This window comes from Bufo gargarizans, chromosome 10 (assembly GCF_014858855.1).
Source record: "Bufo gargarizans isolate SCDJY-AF-19 chromosome 10, ASM1485885v1, whole genome shotgun sequence".
Lineage (NCBI taxonomy): Eukaryota > Metazoa > Chordata > Amphibia > Anura > Bufonidae > Bufo > Bufo gargarizans.
Window position 1 is genome coordinate 117,244,604 of NC_058089.1, and position 23,299 is coordinate 117,267,902.

General features: G+C 50.1%; 2 protein-coding genes across 2 annotated transcripts; one reads left to right on the forward strand and one right to left on the reverse strand.

The window, feature by feature from the left end:
• Window positions 1-1,112: 1,112 nt before the first annotated feature.
• Window positions 1,113-4,744, forward strand: LOC122920110 (borealin-2-like). The gene is made up of 9 exons (XM_044269319.1): window positions 1,113-1,233; window positions 2,344-2,472; window positions 2,859-2,902; window positions 2,982-3,042; window positions 3,113-3,198; window positions 3,286-3,350; window positions 4,011-4,125; window positions 4,475-4,561; window positions 4,682-4,744. Exons 1-9 carry the CDS (start codon window positions 1,113-1,115, stop codon window positions 4,742-4,744), a joined length of 771 nt encoding a protein of 256 aa, XP_044125254.1.
• Window positions 4,745-11,300: 6,556 nt separating this feature from the next.
• Window positions 11,301-21,289, reverse strand: DNAJA2 (DnaJ heat shock protein family (Hsp40) member A2). Its single transcript, XM_044270084.1, has 9 exons — window positions 21,119-21,289; window positions 16,667-16,726; window positions 16,047-16,267; window positions 15,886-15,966; window positions 14,950-15,083; window positions 14,300-14,496; window positions 13,988-14,132; window positions 13,775-13,902; window positions 11,301-11,956 (listed from the first exon to the last, which is right to left on the reverse strand). The coding sequence occupies exons 1-9, from the start codon at window positions 21,194-21,196 to the stop codon at window positions 11,768-11,770; spliced, it is 1,233 nt and encodes a 410-aa protein (XP_044126019.1). The 5' UTR covers window positions 21,197-21,289; the 3' UTR covers window positions 11,301-11,767.
• Window positions 21,290-23,299: the final 2,010 nt, after the last annotated feature.

Below are 23,299 nucleotides of genomic sequence, written 5' to 3' on the forward strand. Positions count from 1 at the left end.
CACAATATACTGCCCCAGCAGAACCAGATACCACAGTGCAGCACAATATACTGCCCCAGCAGAGCCAAATACCACAGTGCAGCACAATATACTGCCCCAGCAGAACTAGATACCACAGTGCAGCACAATATACCGCCCCAGCAGAGCCAGATACCACAGTGCAGCACAATATACTGCCCCAGCAGAGCCAAATACCACAGTGCAGCACAATATACTGCCCCAGCAGAACTAGATACCACAGTGCAGCACAATATACCGCCCCAGCAGAGCCAGATACCACAGTGCAGCACAATATACTGCCCCAGCAGAGCCAAATACCAAAGCGCAGCAGAAAATACAGTCCCAGCAAACAAATTAATGGATCTGTGTGCAATCCCAAAAAACTGATACGGTCGTGTGCACGAGGCCTTAGGGTGCATTCACGTGACCATATCCGTTTTACGGTCCGCTAACCTCAGATCCGCAAAATAAGGATGTGGTTTCTGTGCATCTCGCACTTTTCTCAGGGCCCGTTGATTAATTCTTATTCTTGTCCGCAAAATGAACAAGAGCGGGATATGTTCTATAATTTGCGACCCGGCCGCATGGATGAACTGAATGGGTCTGTGTCCAGGTGTGTGACTGCTCCCTATTCTGGGGCCACAATCAGCGCTGATGAATCTGCAGCATCAGTGAGGCTTTACATATAAGGCTAGGTCTACACGACGACATTTGTTGCGCGACAGATAGGGCACAACTACAACAACATTTGTTGCACCAATAACGCGCAACAATTTTTATAATGGCAGTCTATGGTGTCGCACTGCAACATGCTGTGACTGCGACGCGACTGGATTTTTCTGCAACTGTTGCGTCGCAGTCGCGGCATGTTGCAGTGCGACACCATAGACTGCCATTATAAAAATTGTCGCGCGACAAATGTCGTGTAGACCTAGCCTAACCGGCAGGTCCCCCTTAATTAGGCTCCGCCCTTGGCTAGCTTGACCCCGCCCCGTGTTAGCAGCCCCAGGTGTCACAGTGCAGCCTCACCCCCTCATTATATAAAGGGCAGCTCTCTGGCAGGTTGTGTAGTTGTCAGTGCTGTCTCTGGAATAATGCCCCCAAAGAGAACCATGGAAAGATTGGGGTCCAGGGCGGAGGGGAGCGCGGACTCCGGGCTGGGGATGGTGGATCCTCTGCAGGAGCAGAAGAACGAGAAGATCCGACTCTTCATGGACGACTTCATACAGCAGAGTGAGTGCCACCCAGAAATTACTCTTAAAGGGCCCCTCCGACCCTTAGTATGAGACCGCAACTCTCTGCATGCCCTGACTGTCCTGTGTTATGATGAGGGTTGTAGTTTTATGGCTATTGGGAAGCTATAACTGATGAGAGTACTAGTCTGGAGTACAGTAGTCCATATTTCATGACTGGCTACAGCTCTGCACCCCAACATTACAAGGGTTAATAGTTGTGTTAGGAGAAAACATGCACTAATATCCTTACTGATTTCAAGATCTGTGCTTGCTGTCAGTGGATAGTACCATGCAAAGGTGCTAAATCTATACAGAATACTTATCACAGCTGAGGGTTTGTGCCAGTCCCATCTCGTCTACTCTGAGCTGACTCTATCAGCAGCACCTTTCCTGTCCTGATACTTTGCTACAATGTATCAGCCTGAAGTCAGAGGATGGTCTAGACTGAATACATTGTAACGAGCTCCCAGCAGCGAGAAGTAGGAAAAGTTTACAAGTGTAATGGGTCAATCCTAAAAGCCAAGCATTGCAACCAGCTGCCTCATATCTAGTAGGACCCTTCCCCTCACCTTGTGCTGCCCGGCAAGGCGTGGACTCCACAAAACCTGTGAGGAGTCCTGCGGTATCCGGTAGCGGATCCGGTAAGCTGCTCAGTGCGGCCTCCATGGATCGGACTTGTATTCCAGCACACGGTGATCTGGGAATCTGGAGAGGCCATCACTTGGGTCTGTCATGTTCCTCATTTCTGGACAGTGTGTGCAGCGTGGCTGGGGTGTTACCCATTAAGGGGCATCGCTGCATGAAGTACGTGGTGTGTACAATGTTTAAGTAGGTGGTACTCCTCACATCCACATGATGCCAGGACCCAAGGTGTCCAAGAGCATCGCACTGCCCCCTCCAGCTTTTCTTCCTCCCATAATGCACCTGGTGCCATCAATTTCCCAGGTAAGTGATGAGGTGGCCTTATAATGATAGAACCCATGTTGGTCACCTCAGTGGTCAGTGGCGTTTATGTTCTGGCTGATCGGTGCACGTTCCGCCCTGTTGTGCTCCCTGCGTGTCCTGTCTTTCTCCCTTAATTTTTATTTTTTTTGTCTTATTCTTCCAGAGCGAGAACGTATGAAGGAGGTGAAGAAGGAGCTGGAGGTCCTCAGCATGCTCCCAGACCAGATCCTGGAAGTGGAGCTTCTGAAGATGCCAATGTCCTTAAGACAGATGAAGGTTGGGGAATATTACAGTGAGTAGACCACACAGTGACTGCACCAGCAGAATAGTGAGTGCAGCTCTGGAGTATAATACAGGATGTAACTCAGGATCAGTACAGGATAAGTAATGTATGTACACAGTGACTGCACCAGCAGAATAGTGAGTGCAGCTCTGGAGGATAATACAGGATGTAACTCGGGATCAGTACAGGATAAGTAATGTATGTACACAGTGACTGCACCAGCAGAATAGTGAGTGCAGCTCTGGAGGATAATACAGGATGTAACTCGGGATCAGTACAGGATAAGTAATGTATGTAAACAGTGACTCCACCAGCAGAATAGGGAGTGCAGCTCTGGAGTATGATACCGGATAATTGGTGGTTATTGGCTTGAACTTCATCTTTCTGCTTTTTAGAGCTGATGGAGTTTAACAAGACAGACTTGGCTCCTGTAGTGAAGGTGAGGATCTCCTCTGTATCCCTGCTGGTGTTGGTTCCTGTGCGTTGCGCTCTGTTATTTGCAGTTTCCTCGGTTGCAGGTGGACAGTCTGGATGAGGAGCTGCGAGAGGCTAAACTTGTAAGAAAAACCAGCAGGAAAGGTAAGTGTTCGCCAGTTGCTGGACGACCTGTGTATTATGATGAAGGTTCACCAGGTGACTCTGCTCTCAGTGAAGATGACCACGTCTGTGGAATATCATGAAGCTGTCGGCTCTAAAGCGATGACCACGACACAGGAGAACAGGTCTGTCCAAAAGGTGGGCATAGGCGTTACTTCAAGACCTGGACCGGAGACCCTTGACGTGTGACGGCTGACATGCCAATATCTATACTTTCCCTTATAGGATCCAAAAAGTAAATCTCTTGTTTCTCTAACGAATGATGCTGAAAAGAAAACGTCTTTAACCAGGTAACACCAGTTCACAGGTCAGAACTGACCCTCTGGGGGTCCTGGGCTAGAATCTGGTCCATCATTTTGGGCAGATTAAATCCTTGGTTTCCATGCACATGACCATAGTGTTAAATTATGTTCTTCACCACTAGGGGGTGCTGGTTGCAGGTTATTTTCAGTAGCTATAATGGTGAGCTCCCTCTAGTGGTGGCTGCAGGCAGGAATCTTTCATGGACCTCTATGGAGCCTTTAAACACAAAGCAGATAAAATCCAAAAAAAGACAATCTGTCATAATTGTTGTGGCCGCTGGAGGGGAATACTGCCCTCAGTACCACACACGGCTTATGGACCAGAAGTAAGCATCCATGTATCTTAGTCCCTTTGTGTGACGACTGCCTAGTGATGTATTTCCTTACACAGGTCGGTATCTGCCACTCCACTAAATAAAGCTCCCATGAAGATGACGTTGGCTTCGTCCTTCAGACCTGTATCCTCAGCCTCCAGGTACCTGTGTTACTGCCCCCAGCAGTGTGGGTGCCCTCTGGTGGCCGCCCCTTGTAAAATGGATGGTATTCCCATCTTAGGAAGGAATGATATAGGGGTCGGACCTCGGCAGTGTGCAGGGAGCTGCAGCTTATTACAGAGGGATATTCCTTTATTTTTTTTCCATTTGACAGAACTGCGACAGCCTATTCCGCCCGCTCCTCGAGAAACTGCGGCGTCTCTTCACTGGGTGACTTGCCGCTGCATGACGGCCTTCCTCTCGTACATATACCCTCGGTGGATGGGCAGGTAATGGTGTGGTACCCAGATTTAGTGCCAGGGTCACCACCTCAGCTGTGATGAAACTACAATGCCCAGCATGCGCACTTGAAGGTTAATAGAGCATGCTGGGAGTTATAGTTTCACAACAGCTGGAGTGCCTGTTGTAATGGGACCTATGCCACATGTCCTAGGATTTTACATAGAGTTGTGTGGTGTGTGTTTGTCCTTCATTGGTTACAATGAAGGTCCATGGGGGGCGTCCTGCACAGGTTCTTGCCACCATTATCTAAGGGGATGTGACCCACCAGAATGCCCTCTTCCCCATAGCTGCTTTGCCCCGTTTATAGGCTGGCATCCTGGTTTTCTTTCCCTGCAGACCTTATCCTCGGCGTATGATGACCTGGAGTCCCTGCATGTGGAGCTGCTCATACAAGACATTGTGCAGAACATACACGCCCTTGTGGTAAGCCGTCATGTGCGGTGAATGTGACCACCCCCCCCCCCCCTCTCCCGAAATGGATTTCTAAGCTATCTGCTTGCTGTGAGTGAATGGAAACTTAGACACTTGTTCCTGTCTCTTCAGGGTCAGCTTACTAACCTGTATGCCAAAGCTCCAACGCAGCTCCTTGCAGGTGGCCATGTGTGAATATCAGGAGGTCGCCCCCAGAGTCCTTATTTATTGTCTTATTTATGTGAATGTCTTTATAACTAATAAAAACCACGTGAACATCAGTCCTGAGCATTGACCGCTGTGTACCCCATGTCCTCCAGCCTCCTGGAGACCTTCACCATCTTGGGGGGGGTCCTTACACCCAGTACTCCACCTGCCGCACAGATGTGAGAGTCGCCTGATTCTGTGCTGACGTCAGAGCTAGAACTTCCCAGCGAGATCTAGATCTCCACGTAGGATCAGATGTACTGTGACCAGAATAAGGGAAGAGGCGCATGTTCTATGAGGTCAGGTGACTGCAGCTGTAGATGACATCACTGCTGCTGACCAGGAGACTGCAACCCTGCGTAATGTGCAGCTCCAATGTCTCTGGTGGCATCTGTCCATAACCAGGAGTCTGAGAACTTTTCAACGTTACACTAGTTTGCATTTTATTTATATTGTACAAAGGAGTGATGTAAGGTGCCAAATGGCATTTTTGACTTTTTTTTTGTGTTTATCGGACAGGATGGATCATGTGATCTATTTATAGAGCCGGTCGTTACAGAGACGGCAATACCAAATATGTCTATTTTTTTTTTCTTCTATTTTTAACATTTTTATTTTTTTAAACACTTTTTACACTTTACGTCCCCCATAACGTCATACAAGACCTCTGGGGGACATTTATCTTCACTTTATTTATTCACTATTGATTTCTCCTGTAACTGGGGCTGACATAGTAGCCCCAGTTACAGTGGAGATACACCACCACCCCCCCCCCCCTCCCCCCCTAGAGAGGCTGTACAGCAGAATACAGCGCTGTACAGCCTCAGTGCAGGGCTGATCGAGGTCTGTAGAAGACCCGACAACTCCTGCCCTCTCCTGGCCCTGGAGGTCACATGACCAGCGGGCCGGGACAGGTGGCGGGCCGGTGAGTGCTGTGTATACAGCGATCTAGAAGGCAGGGACAGTTCCCAGGTGTCCCTGCCTTCTCTGGGGTGGCCTGTTGTCACTGACAGCGGGCCCCCCGCTCGGCAGCTGCACGATTAGCGTGAAGCTGCCATCTCTGAGTGGACGTCCATTCAGAGCTAAACATTCACCCATAGGACGTTTATATCTTATGGGCGGATGTGAAGTGGTTAAAGGCACAAACACATAGGGGGAGATTTATCAAACTGTTGTTAAGTAGAACTGGCTTAGTTGCCCATAGCAACCAATCAGATCCCACTTTTAATTTTCCAATTGAGCTGTCAAAAATGAAAGGTGGGATCTGATTGGTTGCTATGGGCAACTAAGCCAGTTCTACTTTACACCAGTATGATAGATGACCCCCCTACCCCCCCCCCCCCCCCCATATCATAGTTTGCAACTTTTATATTTTCCCTTGTTTCTGAAAAGTGGCGTTAAAATCCCCCCCCTCTAATTATTCTGTTCATGGCTTAAATCCAATGGTGCAACTAGGAAGGACTAGGCCTTACAGCAAGTTTATGAATGGGGCCCCCCCTCAGTAACTCTGTATGATACATCATATTCCCCAGTGCTGCCTATTGCTATGTCTGTACAGCAGTTAGTCACTGATGACTGATATTATCTGAGGGGCTCTTGTCTCTATGGAAACACAGGTGGGTGGGGATGTCATGTGACTGCTCCTCTGTACATGCTTGCTGCAATGCATGCTGGGATTTTTACTTTCACTTTACAGCTGCTCCTCCCACACATCCGCTCTATCACTGTCCCTAGCGCCTGCAGACGTCTGTCCCTGCACTAAGTACGCTGTAAAATGGCAGAATCCAAGATGGCTGAGGCTATTTATAGGGCTGTGACATCACAGGGCTGGCTGCATGCATTATGGGTGATCCCCTTGCTCCACGTCCTCACACATTCAGCAGCCATTTTAAGAAATTCGGCTTCGGTGCAAGTCAAACATTTTTTCAGAAATTCGGATTGAATTCTACTTAGTCAGCTTCGATTCGCTCATCTCTAAATATGATAATTCGTCGGCAGCAGATCGTGCCGTCTAAACAGCCTCTGCTCCTGGCAAATAATGATACTGTATGGGGATGAGCGATGGCCTTAGTGATCACTGCTCCCCATACTGTGGAGGAGATTGCTGTATGTAAATGTCTCCTCCACTAACGAGCAGGCGCTTGTCAGGAAGGATTGCTTCTTTCTAATCTGCTTAATCTAGAAGTGTGAAGGGGCCATAGGAATGACTAGTCTTACCAACCCATGCCACCCCCCCCCCCCCCCCTCTCTACTGGGGGAAGCATGTGCCGCTTCCATAATGTAAATGGCCAAACTGGAGCGGAGCTGGACCTAGTGCCCCTGTACGGCCGCCTGGCTCTAGTGCAGGACATGGTCCAGTAGATTACTGCCACTCAGGCCGGATCTTGCTGCTTCGCACTTAAGTAGAGATTTATATAAAATGACTTTTCTCAGATAATGAAATTGTCCCTCACAGGAAGAACAAGGGCAGCGTCTAAACTCCACTCAGGGATTGATGTGAGGCCTGCACTACAACCAGGACACAGCCCAGCAAAACCCCCAAATCTGAGCAGTGTCAGCCAGTGTTCTGTCACTACCACACCCATCATCAGAACAGGCCAGGGTCAGCGCTGACTAGACACAGTCCGCTGCACGGAAACACCACTTTAAGCAATAAAATGCACCACAAAAATGTTTCATACAACTGTTTAAATCTGCACAAATTAGGGTGGGTTCACACTAGCGTTATGGCTTTCTGTTATAACGGAATCCTTTAGGGGCATTCCGTTTTGCTCCGTCCTAATAGAAGTCTATGGGAAAACATAACGGAACCGTCTGGGTCCTGTTATGCAAGATGGAAAACAGTCCTGTCGAGAGTAAAAGGTTTTTATTTCATTATTTTTTTTTACACTGTACACTATGCTGTAAAATTTACCAGTTATCTTCATTCTCCAGGTCAGTACGGTTCCAACGATACCACATTTCTATAAATTTTATTTAATATTTTTTTAACCTTTTAGGATTTTTTTTTTTTTTTTTAAATAACCATATTCTGACCCCTCTAACTTTATTGTAGTTATGGGTACGGGGCTGTGTGAGGGCTCATTTTTTGCGGGACGATCTGTTCTTTTCAGTGATATCATCAATTTGAAGTGTGTGCAACTTTTTGATCACTTTTTATTTTAAAAAAATATTGGGTAGTTGAAGTGACAAAAAAAATTGGCCGTTTTTATTTTTTTCCCCATAACACTATTTGCCTTTAATAATGGTTTATTTTAATAGTATGGGCATTTTTGCACACAGCGATGCCCATTAAGTTTATTTTTTTATTGTTTAAGTATTTTAAGGAAAGGGGGAGGGTGATTTTAACTTTTTTTTAAGTCACCTTGGGTGACAGTAACTGGCAATCATTAGATTGCCTATTGTGTTCATTGATGTCTATATAGACACCATTGAACACTTCATTTGCACTATACCAAATTTGCACTATACCAATACAATGCTGCCACCTAGTGGCCTGTATTAGTACAGTCATCTAATAGGCACCAAAGCCTGCTTGAGGCTTCAGCCTATTAGATCAATGTAACAGGTTCCCCGATCTCAGCCAGGGAACGCTGTTACTGGAGTGGAAGTGCGCAACTTCTACTGTGCAGACGCCGTGGTCACATTTGACCACTGCATCTGAAAGGGAAAAATGTATGGCTGATCGCATACATGTGTCGCGGGTCTCTGCTATTTAAAATAGCAGAAACCCGGTGGCTATGGCGCCCGCTGCAGGTGCGAGCGGGCGCCATGTTTGGGGACCAGACTTCCGCCGTACATGTACGGCGGAGGTACTTAAAGGGAACCTGTCACCGGGATTTTGGTTATAGAGCTATGGACATGGGTTGCTAGATGGCCACTAGTACATCCGCAATATCCAGTCCCCATAGCTCTGTGTGCTTTTATTGTTAAAAAAAAACTATTTGATAGATATGACACTTTTATGTTAATTTGCATATCTTACTTGTGTGACCAGAGAAGAGCCATATTTTCAGGCTCCGACTCATCTCAGATTAATTTGCCTATGTATCAAATCGTTTTTTATACACAATAAAAGCACACAGAACTATGGGGACTGGGTATTGCGGATGTGCTAGCGGCCATCTAGTAACCCATATACTCAAAATCAGGCATCCTCAAACTGCGGCCCTCCAGCTGTTGCAAAACTACAACTCCCAGCATGCCCGAACAGCCTACAGGCATCAGCCTACAGCAGGGCATTGTGGGAGTTGTAGTTTTACAACAGCTGGAGGGCCACAGTTTGAGGATGCCTGCTCAAAATCCAGGTGACAGGTTCCCTTTAAAGGGTTAAGTACATGCAAAGCCTATTCAGTTATAATATTAATGCATTATGTTGGAGATATTCCAATGGACATGTCCGGACGCACTCAGACTGATGTCAGCAGTAAGTGTATAAGGCAAGCTGGACAGATTTTGATAAAGTGATCTGTTATAGTGCTATCAGTTTTGAAACTTAAGATGAATAAACGCAAATGTGTTAACGCTCCAGACAATTTCTGCTACATATGTGGCAAATACGCTTCTGATCAGCGCATGAATCTGACAAAGCGAAGGCGTCTTGCAGCTCGGGATGCATTTGTGCTCGTAGTGCAGAACCTCCTTGGGAACAGACGAGCTGCAAACTCTGCAGAATTAGTAGACAACGTGCTTACAGCGTATGAACAACTTGGCTGCCGGATGTCATTGAAAGTGCTTTTCTTACATTCACAACTTTTTTCCCACCCAATTTAAGAGACGTAAGTGACGAACATGGAGAGCGGTTCCAGAAAGATATTTCTACAATGGAGAACAGGTATCAAGGCCGCTGGTATCCCAACATGATGGCGGACTACTGCTGGGAAAATATGACCGTTCACAAAAGCGGATGCCTGAAGCACTTTTAACAGTACTGGGCCTCGCTCAAGTAAGACTTTTAAACTGGAAAAACGAGACTTTTTGAAATTTTGTTATTCCATTACATTTTCATACACTGTTTATTATGCAAACTTTGATGTAGATCAGGTAATTTTGGGAGTAAAACTGTTCAAAATTATGTAATGCTTTCCAAGTGCTTAATTCATTTAGGCATACTTTCGTGACGTGTTACAACAATTCTGACTTCGGACTTGTAATCCGCACACTCGATTTAGTATAGGACAAATTGTTTTTGCCCAGCAGCAGACGAAAAGTTTTATTTATTTTTTGTTGCATGGAGTTTTCGGTCACCTGGCAATGGGGTATTAAAAATGCCATCCACACGTAAAGGGCAGACAGGAGGCCTCTGACAATTTACTAATATGCAGCAGATGCATTCTTTTACATGCGAGTAGCCGATAAACTGCAGATTCGCGTGCAACAGGTCTGCAGCGATGTGGACGACGACACCCGAATCTGCACATATCGTGACGCGCAGAGTGGTAAGATTTCTGCCGTGGAATTTCACTGCTCACAAGGCAGAGGATGAAACCTGCACGATTTGGTGTTTCGGCAGAGGGACCGGCCCTGTGGGAACATACCTCTAGAGGACGTTCACACGGCGGTTTATGCTGCCAGAATCCTGGAACAGATTCCATGCCAAAATTCCAGATGTGGCATCTGCCTTCAGCGCTGCAGTTTGTGCGGCCAGCTGTTTAAAGCCGTGCCGAGAAAGCACATGACCCTTGTCACTGCGCTGCACAGACCCCGCTCGGAGCTGCGGCGGATGTCTGCTCGCGGTTTAGCTCTATTCAATGGAGTTAAGCTGTGAAGGGGTCCACCGCATCCAAAGTGAACAACGGTGGCAGAAACTGCAGTGTGAACATACCCTTAGTGTCTACTGACACAGGATGGAAAAGTCCCAGCAAAAACCACGTGTGACACATTTGCGCAGGACTGAACAGCGTTACACTGAGGGGGGTGAAAACCTACAATAAAAATTAATTATTTTGAATTTAAAAAAAAAACACTCCACATGTCAATTTCCATGCAGAAAAAAAAAACTGCATGAACTACAACTCCCCACAGTTAGGGATACATGTTTGGCTGGTGACTGGCACATTCCTATGAATCCGCTTATCCAGGAAAAGATAATATTAGGTGATCACACAGCAGGGGTCCAAGTCCTGGCACCCCTGCCGATCAGCGATGCACAGCGCCGTACATAGTATAGTGGCTGTGACTGGTATTGCAGCTCTGCCCCATTGACTTGAATGTGGCCGAGCTACAACTAGGCCATGTGACCGATGTACAGCGATGTCAGGAAGAGGCTGCGGTGCTCAAGGCATCGTCTAACAGCTGATCAGCGGGGGTCTATGGTGTCTCCCCCCTATAGATCTGATACTGATTACCTCAAATATCTTTTCCTGTATAACACTTCAAGCCACAACACAAGGGATTCGGATATACAGACTTTCCCTTGCTCCCTATAGGATGCAGTGATCCTTCAGTCCCCCTTTTTTTTCTAGTTTTGAAAGGGTAGCAGGAGCTCCCCCCACCAGACATACTGCAGGGTCATTCATCTATCAGATGTCACACTGCCGCAGAGTACAGACCACGAAATTGTTTATTCTATACGTAGCAGGTCATGTAAGTGCAGCCAAATACACAGCTCCAGAACAAAAAAAATAAAAAAATTACACATTTACAGGTCTGAACGTAAAACAGGAAACGTAAAACTACACAGACTGATAACAACTCAAGCGGTCGGTACAAAGAGCAGCAGATTCAGGCCTCGTCCCTCGCTTCCTTTTCGGGGAGGATTTTATTGTTTCGCTATAGAACAGTCAAATCTGCAGGTAAAGCCTTGTGGTTAGTTTTACGTCTTAAATGAATCACTCGGAAAATACTATAGAACCAATTTAAAAAGGAACATGTAGAGCGACAGCTGTCCGTCAGAACGATTGATTGGGCGTTGCGCTGGATCGCGAAAAAAAAAAAAGGAACAAAGAAAACAGCCAAAAAAAAACAATTATTCGAAAGAAAATCCTTTTGTGCAATTGTGTGTAGAAATGGTTACTGGTGCGCACACTGCACGCCGGGGCCGTGGTGGCTGCTCTCGTCATCTGAACTGTCGTTGTACGCCTCGCGCCTCTGTCCTCCTGCGGAGCCACGGGTGTTCTCAAATTCTTGAAGGTCGACCTCCTCTGTTTCTCCGGTGATGTTGGCGCTTTCTGGTCTGGCTGGCAACAAATCTTCAAGTTCCTGTGGATAAAAAGATATTTCTATGACCTGCTATGTAAGGGGGACACCCATATATACTGGTATCCACTGCACCCCAACTGGAAGTCACTGGGGACCAAATATGGCAGATGTAACCATTAGGGGTGGGTAACAGAATATAATGCAATGCGTGCGCCCCCCCCCCCCCCCCATGTCCAAACAGCCCATGGCACAGGCTTCAGCAGGTTGGGAACCACAGAGTACTGCAAGTCTACGGTCCACTTTTACCTCACCTACAATCCTATTAAATTGGGTTGTGCCAAGCGAGAAACATTTCCCATCCACAGGATTAGAGTTAAAGGGGTTGTCCAATTTTTTTAAAATATTGGTGGCCTATCCTCAGGATAGGTCATCAATATCAGATCGGTGGGGGTCCGACACTTGGCACCCCTGATGATCAGCTGTTTGAAGAGAAGGCAGGGCTCGTACTGGCGCTGCCTTCTCTGCTCTGTTTACCAATTGCATGGTGAGCAGGTGTCATTACAAGTATGGCGCCCCCATTCACTTCTATGGGACAACTCTGTGGTACTCACTTGAACAGACGGAGCCATCCCATTGCAGTGAATGGGGACGCCATACTTGTAATTACATCTGATCACCACTGCAATTGCTGCGGAGAGCAGGTAAACAGAGCAGAGAAAAGGCAGCGCCGGTACGAGCACTTCTTTCTCCACAGCTGATCGGCAGGGGTGTCGGGAGTCGGACCCACGCTGATCTGATATTGATGACCTACCCTGAGGATGGGTCATCAATAGTAAAAAGTAGACAACCCCTATAAGTATCTGGTCAGCAAGGGTTTGACCACTGGGACAACCACCAATCTACATGCCCCCATATAAATGGAGCAGAGGGTTATGCAACACTCCACTCACTCTCTATGGGACTGCCATAAATAACTGAGCGCAGCACTCTCGTATCCTGGGGATGGGGGATAACTGTCTAACCTGGAACAACCCTTTAAAAGTGGTTACCGAGGAACACAAAAACAGGACCGATTTATTTCACAGCGCCACACCTGTTGATAGGTTTTGCAACTTCACTCCATGGAAGTAAATGGGACTGAGCTGCAATTCCACACAAACAGAAAGCAGCCATGTTTGTCTAAACTTAAACAACCCCTTTAAGTTCCAGTTACTTCATTACCTTCTGATGTGACTGTTGTAACAATTAAAACTGTTACTTTTTTAATTTAATGAGGTCCAATTCAATTGCATAGACCTAGTGGTAATAAAATTCTTGTTGGCTGCAGCCACCAGTAGGGGGAGCTCACTGCATACAGTTTACACAATGAACTCAATGGGGAGTAATTGATCATAGGGTGGCGTTTTATGCCGGTCTATGATAGCCCTTGTGTTGCCAGTCAGTGCGCCTAACCTGAAATCTATGCCAACCCTTACCTGCCATAGATTTCAGTCTTTTTCACCAGAAAAATGGTGTAAAGAAAAAATATGGCAGGGCCCTTGGCCCCACCAGCATCCTCATCATGCCCCCTTTTCAGTAAAGTGGCGGTGGAGAAACGTGTGACAAAGTGTGTCACAAATGGCATTAAAAAAAGTCACAAACTGCAAATTGATGCCTTCCGGCATGGGGAAGAATGATAACTCCCCCCTCCCATAATTCCACACTATGCAGTAGGTGCCCTCTAGTGGCGGCTACAGGCAGAAGGAATTTCCAGACCAGCAGATCTGGAGCTTTGTCCTCTACTTTGAACCTAAAAACTGGGATTAAAAGCTGGACCTTCACAGGTGTCTGGCACCATAGTAAGCAGGCATGCCGCGGCGATCATGTGGCTAGACTCACCGTGAGTTTTTCTGGGTTAATCCAATTGTTTTCTGGGAACTGGACATCAAACTTGATGAAGAGGTCGCCTTTTTCAAAGGGATTGCGGTACTGAGGCATGCCTTCACCCCGAACCACACGAACTGAGCCTGGTCAATGAAGAACACAGGAGTCAAACCCCAAGTCATGTAGAAAGAGTGGGAGTAACCGACCAGGAGGGGGTGCCCTTATTACCTGGCTCAATGACTTTTCCTGGGGGATATTTGACAACAATCTGCCGTCCGTCGAGGTGCTTGAACGCGAACTGGAAGCCACACAGAGCCTCAACCAGGCCGATCTTGTGTGTCATGTGCAGGTCGTTGCCGTCTCTCTGAAAAGACTGCAGACAACATACATGGTTAATTGTGACGGAGAGCTCAAGGAAATGAAAGATCATAGGCTGATAATGGCAGGAGCAGTGAAGAGTATTTCACGAGTTAACCATAAATGATCAAGGAGAAGCCCCACCCTCGCTCCTCCTGAATGTGGCTGAACCCCGTCTCTTACCTCGTTGTCTTTCTCCTGCAGGACCAGGACGATATCCCCCGGCTCCACCCCAGGGGCCTGATCTGCTTCTCCGGCAAATGTGATTCTCTGCCCGTGCTTCATGCCTTTATCCACATGAACCTCCAAAATTTTCACCTCTTTCATAACTTTTTTGCCTTCACATTTTTTGCAGCGGTCTTTTTCATTAATTACTTCCCCTAAGGACAAAAACACATAAGAAAAGTGCAATTCCCATGCCGACAGCTGCAAACAGCATGCAGAATCCACAGCAACTGCCCCTACGGGTCCATTAAACCCAATTCTGCTTACTGCTGTATGCACATTAGCTGGTAGGTGCCCGCTGGGCATCGCCTTGTCAGGCAGGTGGCCTTGGCTTTTCATCAGTGATCCATCCCATTTTATCCTGACTGGTTTACCATGGACGCAGCAAACAGTGGCGCAGGCGCAGTACACCAAGGCGGCCATTGCTCTCTGCAGAGACCGTCACTGCGCATGTGCAACCTCTGGAACGCACAGGATTTTAATGATACCAATGCTGATGTACGGGAACGTTAGACCAGTCACTCAGGTTGAAAGGGGACGGATTACAGAAGTCAGGACAAGGAAACACCCAGCGGACGCTTCTCTACACAGAACCTAATTTTTCTTACCTTCCCCATTGCAGTCAGAACAGACGGACTGCATCTGCTGTACCATGCCTGGAGCCAGCTGTCTGATCATTATACGCACACCCCGGCCTCTGCAAGCTGTGCACTTCTGAACCGCTCCACTCTTACCGCCTTGTCTGAGGGAATAAATGGCCGTATTAGAGTCTGCTAATGTATATTGCTTGATGTACGTTAGTCCTAGGATTATGGGTAATACACGAGTTAAAGGGCTCATCAAGTCTTATCCCCTATCCACAAAATCCAAGACAAGCGTCTGATCTCTGGAAAGTGCCATCAATCTTAAGAATGAGGGTCCCGAGTCCTGTAGAAACGGTGGTCACACGTGTGCACTCCATTCACATCTAGGAGACTGAGAGCTGTAGTCCGCTTGTCTTTGGCAGTTCCATATACTTTGGAACGGAAGTGACTCCATTCATAGGACCCTTGTTCTCATGATTGATGGGGGCCCCCAGTGGTGGCTCCCCCAGAAAATCAGACTTATCGCCCTATACAGACCCATTACTTCTCCCAGCTGGATGTTTGTTCCAATTGTCTCCATCTAAAGCATCCCGTTAGGCAGAGATGCTCAACCTGCGGCCCTCCAGCTGTTGCAAAACTATAACTCCCAGTATGCCCGGACAGCCTACAGCTATCAGCCTACAGCAGGGTATGATGGGTGTTGTAGTTCTACAACAGTTGGAGGGCCGCAGGTTGAGCATCCCTGCCGTAAGGGAATCATTGTGAAGTGACGTTATACACCTGCACCGGAGGGGAGAAAAGGTGGACTACTGATGGCTTTAGCTCACAGAGACCGGACACATTGCACCAAACCCTCAGCCTTGAGCAGTAATAAACCTCTCAGTGTAAACAAGAACGTTTCTATTGACTGACAGCAAGCAGAGACCTTGAAAACGGTAAAGAAATGAAACAAAGACTGACCCGCTGCAGGATCCACACAGCACATTCTTGCTGAGCTGAAGTTTGGTGGTCTTTCCGTTGTATAAATCTTCCAATGAGACTCTAAGGGGGAGAACACAGCGGTTATAATCGGGGGTCCCGCGTTGTCATCGTCTAGCGTACACACACGCAGCGAGACTCACTTTAGAGGGTGCATCATGTCTTCTCCTCTTCGTCTGCCGTTGCGACTTCGGCTCTGTCCACCCATGAACCCAAAGAGGCCACCGCCAAAAATGTGTGAAAATATGTCATCCATGCCGCTGCCTCCGCTTCCTTCCCGCAGGCCCTGCTCCCCATACCGGTCGTACAGCTCGCGCTTCTCTGGGTTGGATAGGACTTCGTAGGCAAAGCTGATCTCCTTGAACTGGAAATAAAAGAAGCTGCGTGAGGCCAAGATCTAAACCTTCCCCGAAACCCGTGCAAAAACACTCTGGAGAGATGATCGGGGGACATCTACCCTTCGAGGGGGAGTCCACTTGTTATACATCTGTAGCTAGCAGATGATGATGGATCTGGGAGACATGGGGCGTGGAGGTGAGCTGGTCTACTCTGGGGTCAAAGAGGTTTTATGTAATGGTTGTATAATGACCCGGAGGCTTAAACAGTGCTAGTCCCTCTCACACAGCTGCATGACTTAGGATACACGGTCAATGTTAGGCTGGCCATACACAGGACAGCCGATCGCTCACTGGACCAAGCTCTCCGTGCTGCAGCTAATGGCACTCTGTATAATTCATAAGACCGGGGACCCTCGCTGACCCACCTTGTCTCCGGCATTGGGGTTCTTGTCCGGGTGATACTCCTTCGCCAGCTTGCGATACGCCTGTTTCAAGAGGAAGACATAGGGATTATTACACAATATATAGATAACTAGAGGGGGCAGCCCCGGTGAGGTGCGGGGTCACCACCTGAATCTCATTTATCAGAATCTGGGGACGCCTCTCACATTTCTGCAGGTGACACGTGGACTACGTAGTGGCGGATCTGACCTTTTCCATGGCAATGAGCGAAATCTGTGACACGACTACGACCCCGCTCACTTCCATTATGTTTACAGGCTGCGTCAGGCTCATTGGCACATCGCCCACCTTATAGTGTGCCAGCGGCCTTAAGCTGGCCGTATACATTAGAGCGCTGACTGCAGCACCCACTGATTTTACTCGATCATCCAACGTGTGCGCTCGGCTCGGGAGCATCAAGAAAAATTGCAAAAAAGGACAAAAAAAATATATATAATAAATCATGGCATATCCTAGCAACATGCCAGCGCTCTGCCAGAGAGGAATAATCCCTTTAAAAAAGGGTCGTCTCATCTCAGACCTTGCTGGCATGTCACTAGGATACGCCACAGCTCCATTCACTGATAATTGACAGCTGGAATATCGGAACTCTCATAGCGTTGGAGAGAGAGACGCGCTTGCGCAGGGTGCTCTCCTTCACTTTGAGGGGCCCGTTCTGGAGGTAGGGTCCACAGCTATCCGACGTTGGTGGCACATTCTAGAGATACGCCAACATGGTCTGAGACGGGAACCCTTTTGCAGAAATAGAACAATTTGGCCACAATACGAAAACTGGTGCACAAAACTAAAGACGTGAAATACACCCTAAGGCAGGGGGGCTCAACACACGGCCCCCTGAGGAAATTAGCTGCGGCCCGTGACCAGTAGGGACACATCTCGCCTCGGGTGGTGACCGACCTGTCTCTGGCAGTTTATGACAGGCCACAGGAGCCCCTGGCTCCCATGCCTGCTGCAGTTCACTAGGCCTGAAGCCTATGCGGAAGTAGAAGGACGGAGAAGGTTGCGATGACGTGGTCACGAACATCTGTGTCCTGAGGCAGGTGTCTGATCACCTGGTCGTGGCTCCCGAGCTCTGGAACCGGAGGTCGCGGGGATGTCACTGCGAGCACCATTGCCGGGAAGCGGCAACTCAGAATCGCAGAGAGCGGACTACATGTCGGCACCACCAGCATAACTACTGGGGCCCCCTGCGTTATAGCTATGGGAGCACAGCAGAGTGGCTTTATAATTATTGGGGTTACTGCGGGGGGCATAATAAATACTTGGGCCACTCTAGGGGGCTTTATTACCACTGGGGGCTCTAAAGGGGTGTCTTGTAGAGGGGCTTATTTATACTGGTGGCTCTTTGGTCGCACTATTACTACTGGGCACAGTGGGAGCATTATTATTGTGAATGTTACGGAGAACTACTAATGGCGGGCGGGGGGGGGGCACTCTTGGGGCGCCTTATCGCTATAGGGGGGCACTGAGGGAGTCTATTACTATTGAGCAGTCTGGGAGCACTATTACTATGGGGGGGCGAAACTATCTGTATGGCTGCTATGGCACCATTATTTTTGCAGTACACTGTATATGGGCATTGTGGAGTGCAGCGGGCACAGTATTGGAAGTCGTCATGGCGGTCTGGTCTGGATGGAGAAGATGAGGAAAGAGGTCTACATCAGAGGAGACGTCCCTGGATTCCATATAGTATTTTAAATGAACGTGAAAAGTGTCAACTGTAAAAAAAAAAAAATGATATGTGCTGCCCGTATATATCTGGCTGAGTGCCGGACCCCTGCCCTAAGGTGCCCTGTTGGCAGTAGCAGCAGTTCCCTAGCAATGATGCCAAGCCGTAGTAGACAAGTGGCATCCCAGACAAAGCACTGGCACGCAGCGCTCGGTGATGTCATCCTGCGTGTTTGCTGTGTGACTCAGGAGGTAACGTGCAGGACACGTGACTGAGCACAAACATCACCACTAATTACAGGTGTCATAGATGGCGGACCATCCTGAATAACCGGGCGGGTCACCCCCCGGACAGACGCCTCTCTTCACCAAGCTTCTGGGGTTTCATTTCTCACCCTTTATAAAAGGACATGACCGTTTCTGCGCCAATGTCTTTTGGTGCCATCGTGCCAGGCTTAGCCAGCGGAGTAAACTCACTACTCCCATACGAGAGGCACAGAACAGAGAAGGAGCGCCACAGGCCCGAGCTCCGGGCACAATGTTACTCCAAAGACAGAGTATAATTAGGATACGACAGATGCAGCTAAATCCCTGCAGAGCCGTGGCCAGCGATGACATCATGGGTTTTCCTTCCTGCTGTGACATCACTGTTTCATTCCCAGGTAAAGGCAGGGAGATGGCGGCTCCTCCTCCAGTCTTGTTTACCTCCACGCTTCATACCAATGGAGGCCCTCAGAGAAGGGGCAATCGCCCGCCCTGGGTGCCCTCATCACACAGTAAGCAGGGAGTGCCCCCGACTCTACCCCGGCAGCAGCAGATGCTGGATTTCAACATGCCATATCCCCACAGAGAATACATGCATGCTCGGCTGTGTCCAGAGTGCATGTGCCCCCAACTCCTGATAAGAGCATCTCAAATCCATGGCGGATACACTACAAGGGAGGCGGAGTTACAGTCGATTCCACGCGGATTATGCCCCAGAACAAATGGAAAATCTGCCGGATCCTAAGAGAGGAAGATCCCCAGACCAGACAACATGCATTGGGGTGCCTTGTAGGGAGTGTGGTGGCAGTATAGATTAAGGGGTGACATTGGGAGGGCTGGGGGAGGTCACGCTGCGGGGTACTGGGGGAGGGGTCACATCGGGGTACTGGGGAAGGGGTCACGCTGCGGGGGTCACATCGGGGTACTGGGGGAGGGGTCACGCTGCGGGGGTCACATCGGGGTACTGGCGGTGACATTAGTGTGATGGGCCCAATGAGGTGCAGTGAGCAGTTGTTACCCCGGGGCAGGCCTGGTGAGGGGCACTTGGTGGTTATTACCCCCCCCAGGCAGGCCTGGTGAGGGGCACTTGGTGGTTATTACCCCCCCCCCCCCAGGCAGGCCTGGTGAGGGGCACTTGGTGGTTATTACCCCCCCCCCCCAGGCAGGCCTGGTGAGGGGCACTTGGTGGTTATTACCCCCCCCCCCCCAGGCAGGCCTGGTGAGGGGCACTTGGTGGTTATTACCCCCCCCCCCAGGCAGCCTGGTGAGGGGGGTACCCCAGGCAGGCCTGGTGAGGGGCACTTGGTGGTTATTACCCCCCCCCAGGCAGGCCTGGTGAGGGGCACTTGGTGGTTATTACCCCCCCCAGGCAGGCCTGGTGAGGGGCACTTGGTGGTTATTACCCCCCCCAGGCAGGCCTGGTGAGGGGCACTTGGTGGTTATTACCCCCCCCCAGGCAGGCCTGGTGAGGGGCACTTGGTGGTTATTACCCCCCCCCCCCAGGCAGGCCTGGTGAGGGGCACTTGGTGGTTATTACCCCCCCCCCCCAGGCAGGCCTGGTGAGGGGCACTTGGTGGTTATTACCCCCCCCCCCCCCCAGGCAGGCCTGGTGAGGGGCACTTGGTGGTTATTACCCCCCGGGCAGGCTGGTGAGGGGCACTTGGTGGTTATTACCCCCCGGGCAGGGCCTGGTGAGGGGCACTTGGTGGTTATTACCCCCGGGCAGGGCTGGTGAGGGGCACTTGGTGGTTATTACCCCCCGGGCAGGCCTGGTGAGGGGCACTTGGTGGTTAATTACCCCCCGGGCAGGCCTGGTGAGGGGCACTTGGTGGTTAATACCCCCCGGGCAGGCCTGGTGAGGGGCACTTGGTGGTTAATACCCCCCGGGCAGGCCTGGTGAGGGGCACTTGGTGGTTATTACCCCCCGGGCAGGCCTGGTGAGGGGCACTTGGTGGTTATTACCCCCCGGGCAGGGCCTGGTGAGGGGCACTTGGTGGTTATTACCCCCCGGGCAGGGCTGGTGAGGGGCACTTGGTGGTTATTACCCCCCGGGCAGGGCTGGTGAGGGGCACTTGGTGGTTATTACCCCCGGGCAGGGCTGGTGAGGGGCACTTGGTGGTTATTACCCCCCGGGCAGGGCTGGTGAGGGGCACTTGGTGGTTATTACCCCCCGGGCAGGCCTGGTGAGGGGCACTTGGTGGTTAATACCCCCCGGGCAGGGCTGGTGAGGGGCACTTGGTGGTTATTACCCCCCGGGCAGGCCTGGTGAGGGGCACTTGGTGGTTAATACCCCCCGGGCAGGCCAGGCTGAAGCAGCTGAGTAATAACATCACACAGAGGAGGAGCCGCGGCCTGTGGTGATCCGGGCCCTCAGTCCTCCCCTCAGCACAGCCCCGGCTGACCCCCCCCCCCTAGGCCCCGCACCTCCCCCTCTCTCCCGGGGCCGGTACGTAGGCCTCGTCCGCCGCCGTCCCCTCACTCACCTTCTTTAGTTCGTTCTCGCTGGCGCCGGGCTGGACCCCCAGCAGGTCGTAGAGCTTAGTGTCGACGGCGTTGGACATGGCCGGTACCTGGGGAAGCTGCTGCGGGGACAGGAGGAGAGAGACCCGGGCAGCGAGGACAGAAAGAGGCCGGAAACCAGAGAGCGACGTCACGACCCCACGTGATGAGATAACGTCACCAAGCGCCGCCCACCTCCCTGCTTACCGGAGGGTGACATCTGTGTGCGGGGAGCAGTGACCCCTGATGTAGAGACCCACAGACCCCCAAAACAGTGTCACCCACAGACCCCCCCATAACAGTGTCACCCACAGACCCCCCCATAACAGTGTCACCCACTGATCCCCCCCCATAACAGTGTCACCCACAGACCCCCCCATAACAGTGTCACCCACTGATCCCCCCCATAACAGTGTCACCCACAGACCCCCCCATAACAGTGTCACCCACTGATCCCCTCCATAACAGTGTCACCCACAGACCCCCCATAACAGTGTCAACCACTGATCCCCTCCATAACAGTGTCACCCACTGATCCCCTCCATAACAGTGTCACCCACAGACCCCCCCATAACAGTGTCACTCACAGAGCCCCCATAACAGTGACATCCACAGAGCCCCCATAACAGTGTCATCCATAGACCCCCCATAACAGTGTCATCTACAGACCTCCCCATAACAGTGTCACCCACTGATCCCCCCCATAACTGTGTCACCTACAGACCCCCATAACAGTGTCACCCACAGGCCTCCCCATAACAGTGTCACCCACTGATCCCCCCCATAACAGTGTCACCCACTGATCCCCCCCATAACAGTGTCACCTACAGACCCCCCCCATAACAGTGTCATTCACAGATCCCCCCATAACAGTGTCACCCACTGATCCCCCCCATAACAGTGTCACCCACAGACCTCCCCATAACAGTGTCACCCACTGATCCCCTCCATAACAGTGTCACTCACAGACCCCCCCATAACAGTGTCACCCACAGACCCCCCCATAACAGTGTCACTCACAGACCCCCCCATAACAGTGTCACTCACAGATCCCCCCATAACAGTGTCACTCACAGAGCCCCCATAACAGTGACATCCACAGAGCCCCCATAACAGTGACATCCACAGAGCCCCCATAACAGTGTCACCCACAGACCCCCCATAACAGTGTCATCTACAGACCTCCCCATAACAGTGTCACCCACAGACCCCCCCCATAACAGTGTCACCCACAGACCCCCCGATAACAGTGTCACTCACAGACCCCCCCATAACAGTGTCACCCACTGATCCCCTCCATAACAGTGTCACCCACAGACCCCCCCATAACAGTGTCACTCACAGAGCCCCCATAACAGTGTCACCCACAGACCCCCCCATAACAGTGTGTCACCCACTGATCCCCCCATAACAGTGTCACTCACAGACCCCCCCATAACAGTGTCACCCACTGATCCCCTCCATAACAGTGTCACCCACAGATCCCCCCATAACAGTGTGTCACCCACAGACCCCCCCCCATAACAGTGTCACCCACAGACCCCCCCATAACAGTGTCACCCACAGACCCCCTATAACAATGTGCTGTTGTCACTGTTCTAGGACCACTTTTGCTGTTTCTGACTCGGCTGTGGGGGCACTGTGCCGGGCAGCTGTTATAGGGCAATATGGCTGTCATTGTAATGGAGGCACCTATGCTGGTTATGGGGCACTGTCTTATGAATCATAACAGTGACAGCCACAGTGCCCCATAACATTTGCTGTCATGTGTTGTAGTACTACAACCCCCATTATATATCATAACTGATGATATATATAATAATGGGGGTTGTAGTACTGCATCACATGACACATGGCATACAATCAGGTCACGTGTCCCATTTGATATTTTCTTGGTAGAACCCGTTACACTGCACATCTCTGCAGAAATACTCGTTTCTATGGAAACAGGCTGACAAATGAAACCCGATGCTGAGCCACAGGGAGTAGCCATAACCGATCCACTAGATCCGGTTGTGACTAAATCCCATGACTCAGAGGGACCTGGTCCTCCCCAGTCATGGGAAATAGCCGGTGTTCTGTCAGAAAACCTTAACTCGTCAAATTCCCTTACCCCACGTGACTTCCCTGGGGTGTGCGCCTCCGCGCAAGCGCGGTACCAGGGC

Excerpts from the sequence above, each read along its gene's own strand:
- DNAJA2 (XM_044270084.1), bottom strand. The coding sequence starts at position 21,196 with ATGTCCAACGCCGTCGACACTAAGCTCTACGACCTGCTGGGGGTCCAG. Across the intron at positions 13,903-13,987 it reads AGGAAAAGTCATTGAGCCAG|GCTCAGTTCGTGTGGTTCGG; the intron begins GTAATAAGGGCA and ends TTCATTGACCAG. Across the intron at positions 11,957-13,774 it reads TTAACCCAGAAAAACTCACG|GAACTTGAAGATTTGTTGCC; the intron begins GTGAGTCTAGCC and ends TTTTATCCACAG.
- LOC122920110 (XM_044269319.1), top strand. The coding sequence starts at position 1,113 with ATGGAAAGATTGGGGTCCAGGGCGGAGGGGAGCGCGGACTCCGGGCTG. Across the intron at positions 2,903-2,981 it reads ACTTGGCTCCTGTAGTGAAG|GTGGACAGTCTGGATGAGGA; the intron begins GTGAGGATCTCC and ends CCTCGGTTGCAG. Across the intron at positions 3,199-3,285 it reads AGAACAGGTCTGTCCAAAAG|GATCCAAAAAGTAAATCTCT; the intron begins GTGGGCATAGGC and ends TTTCCCTTATAG.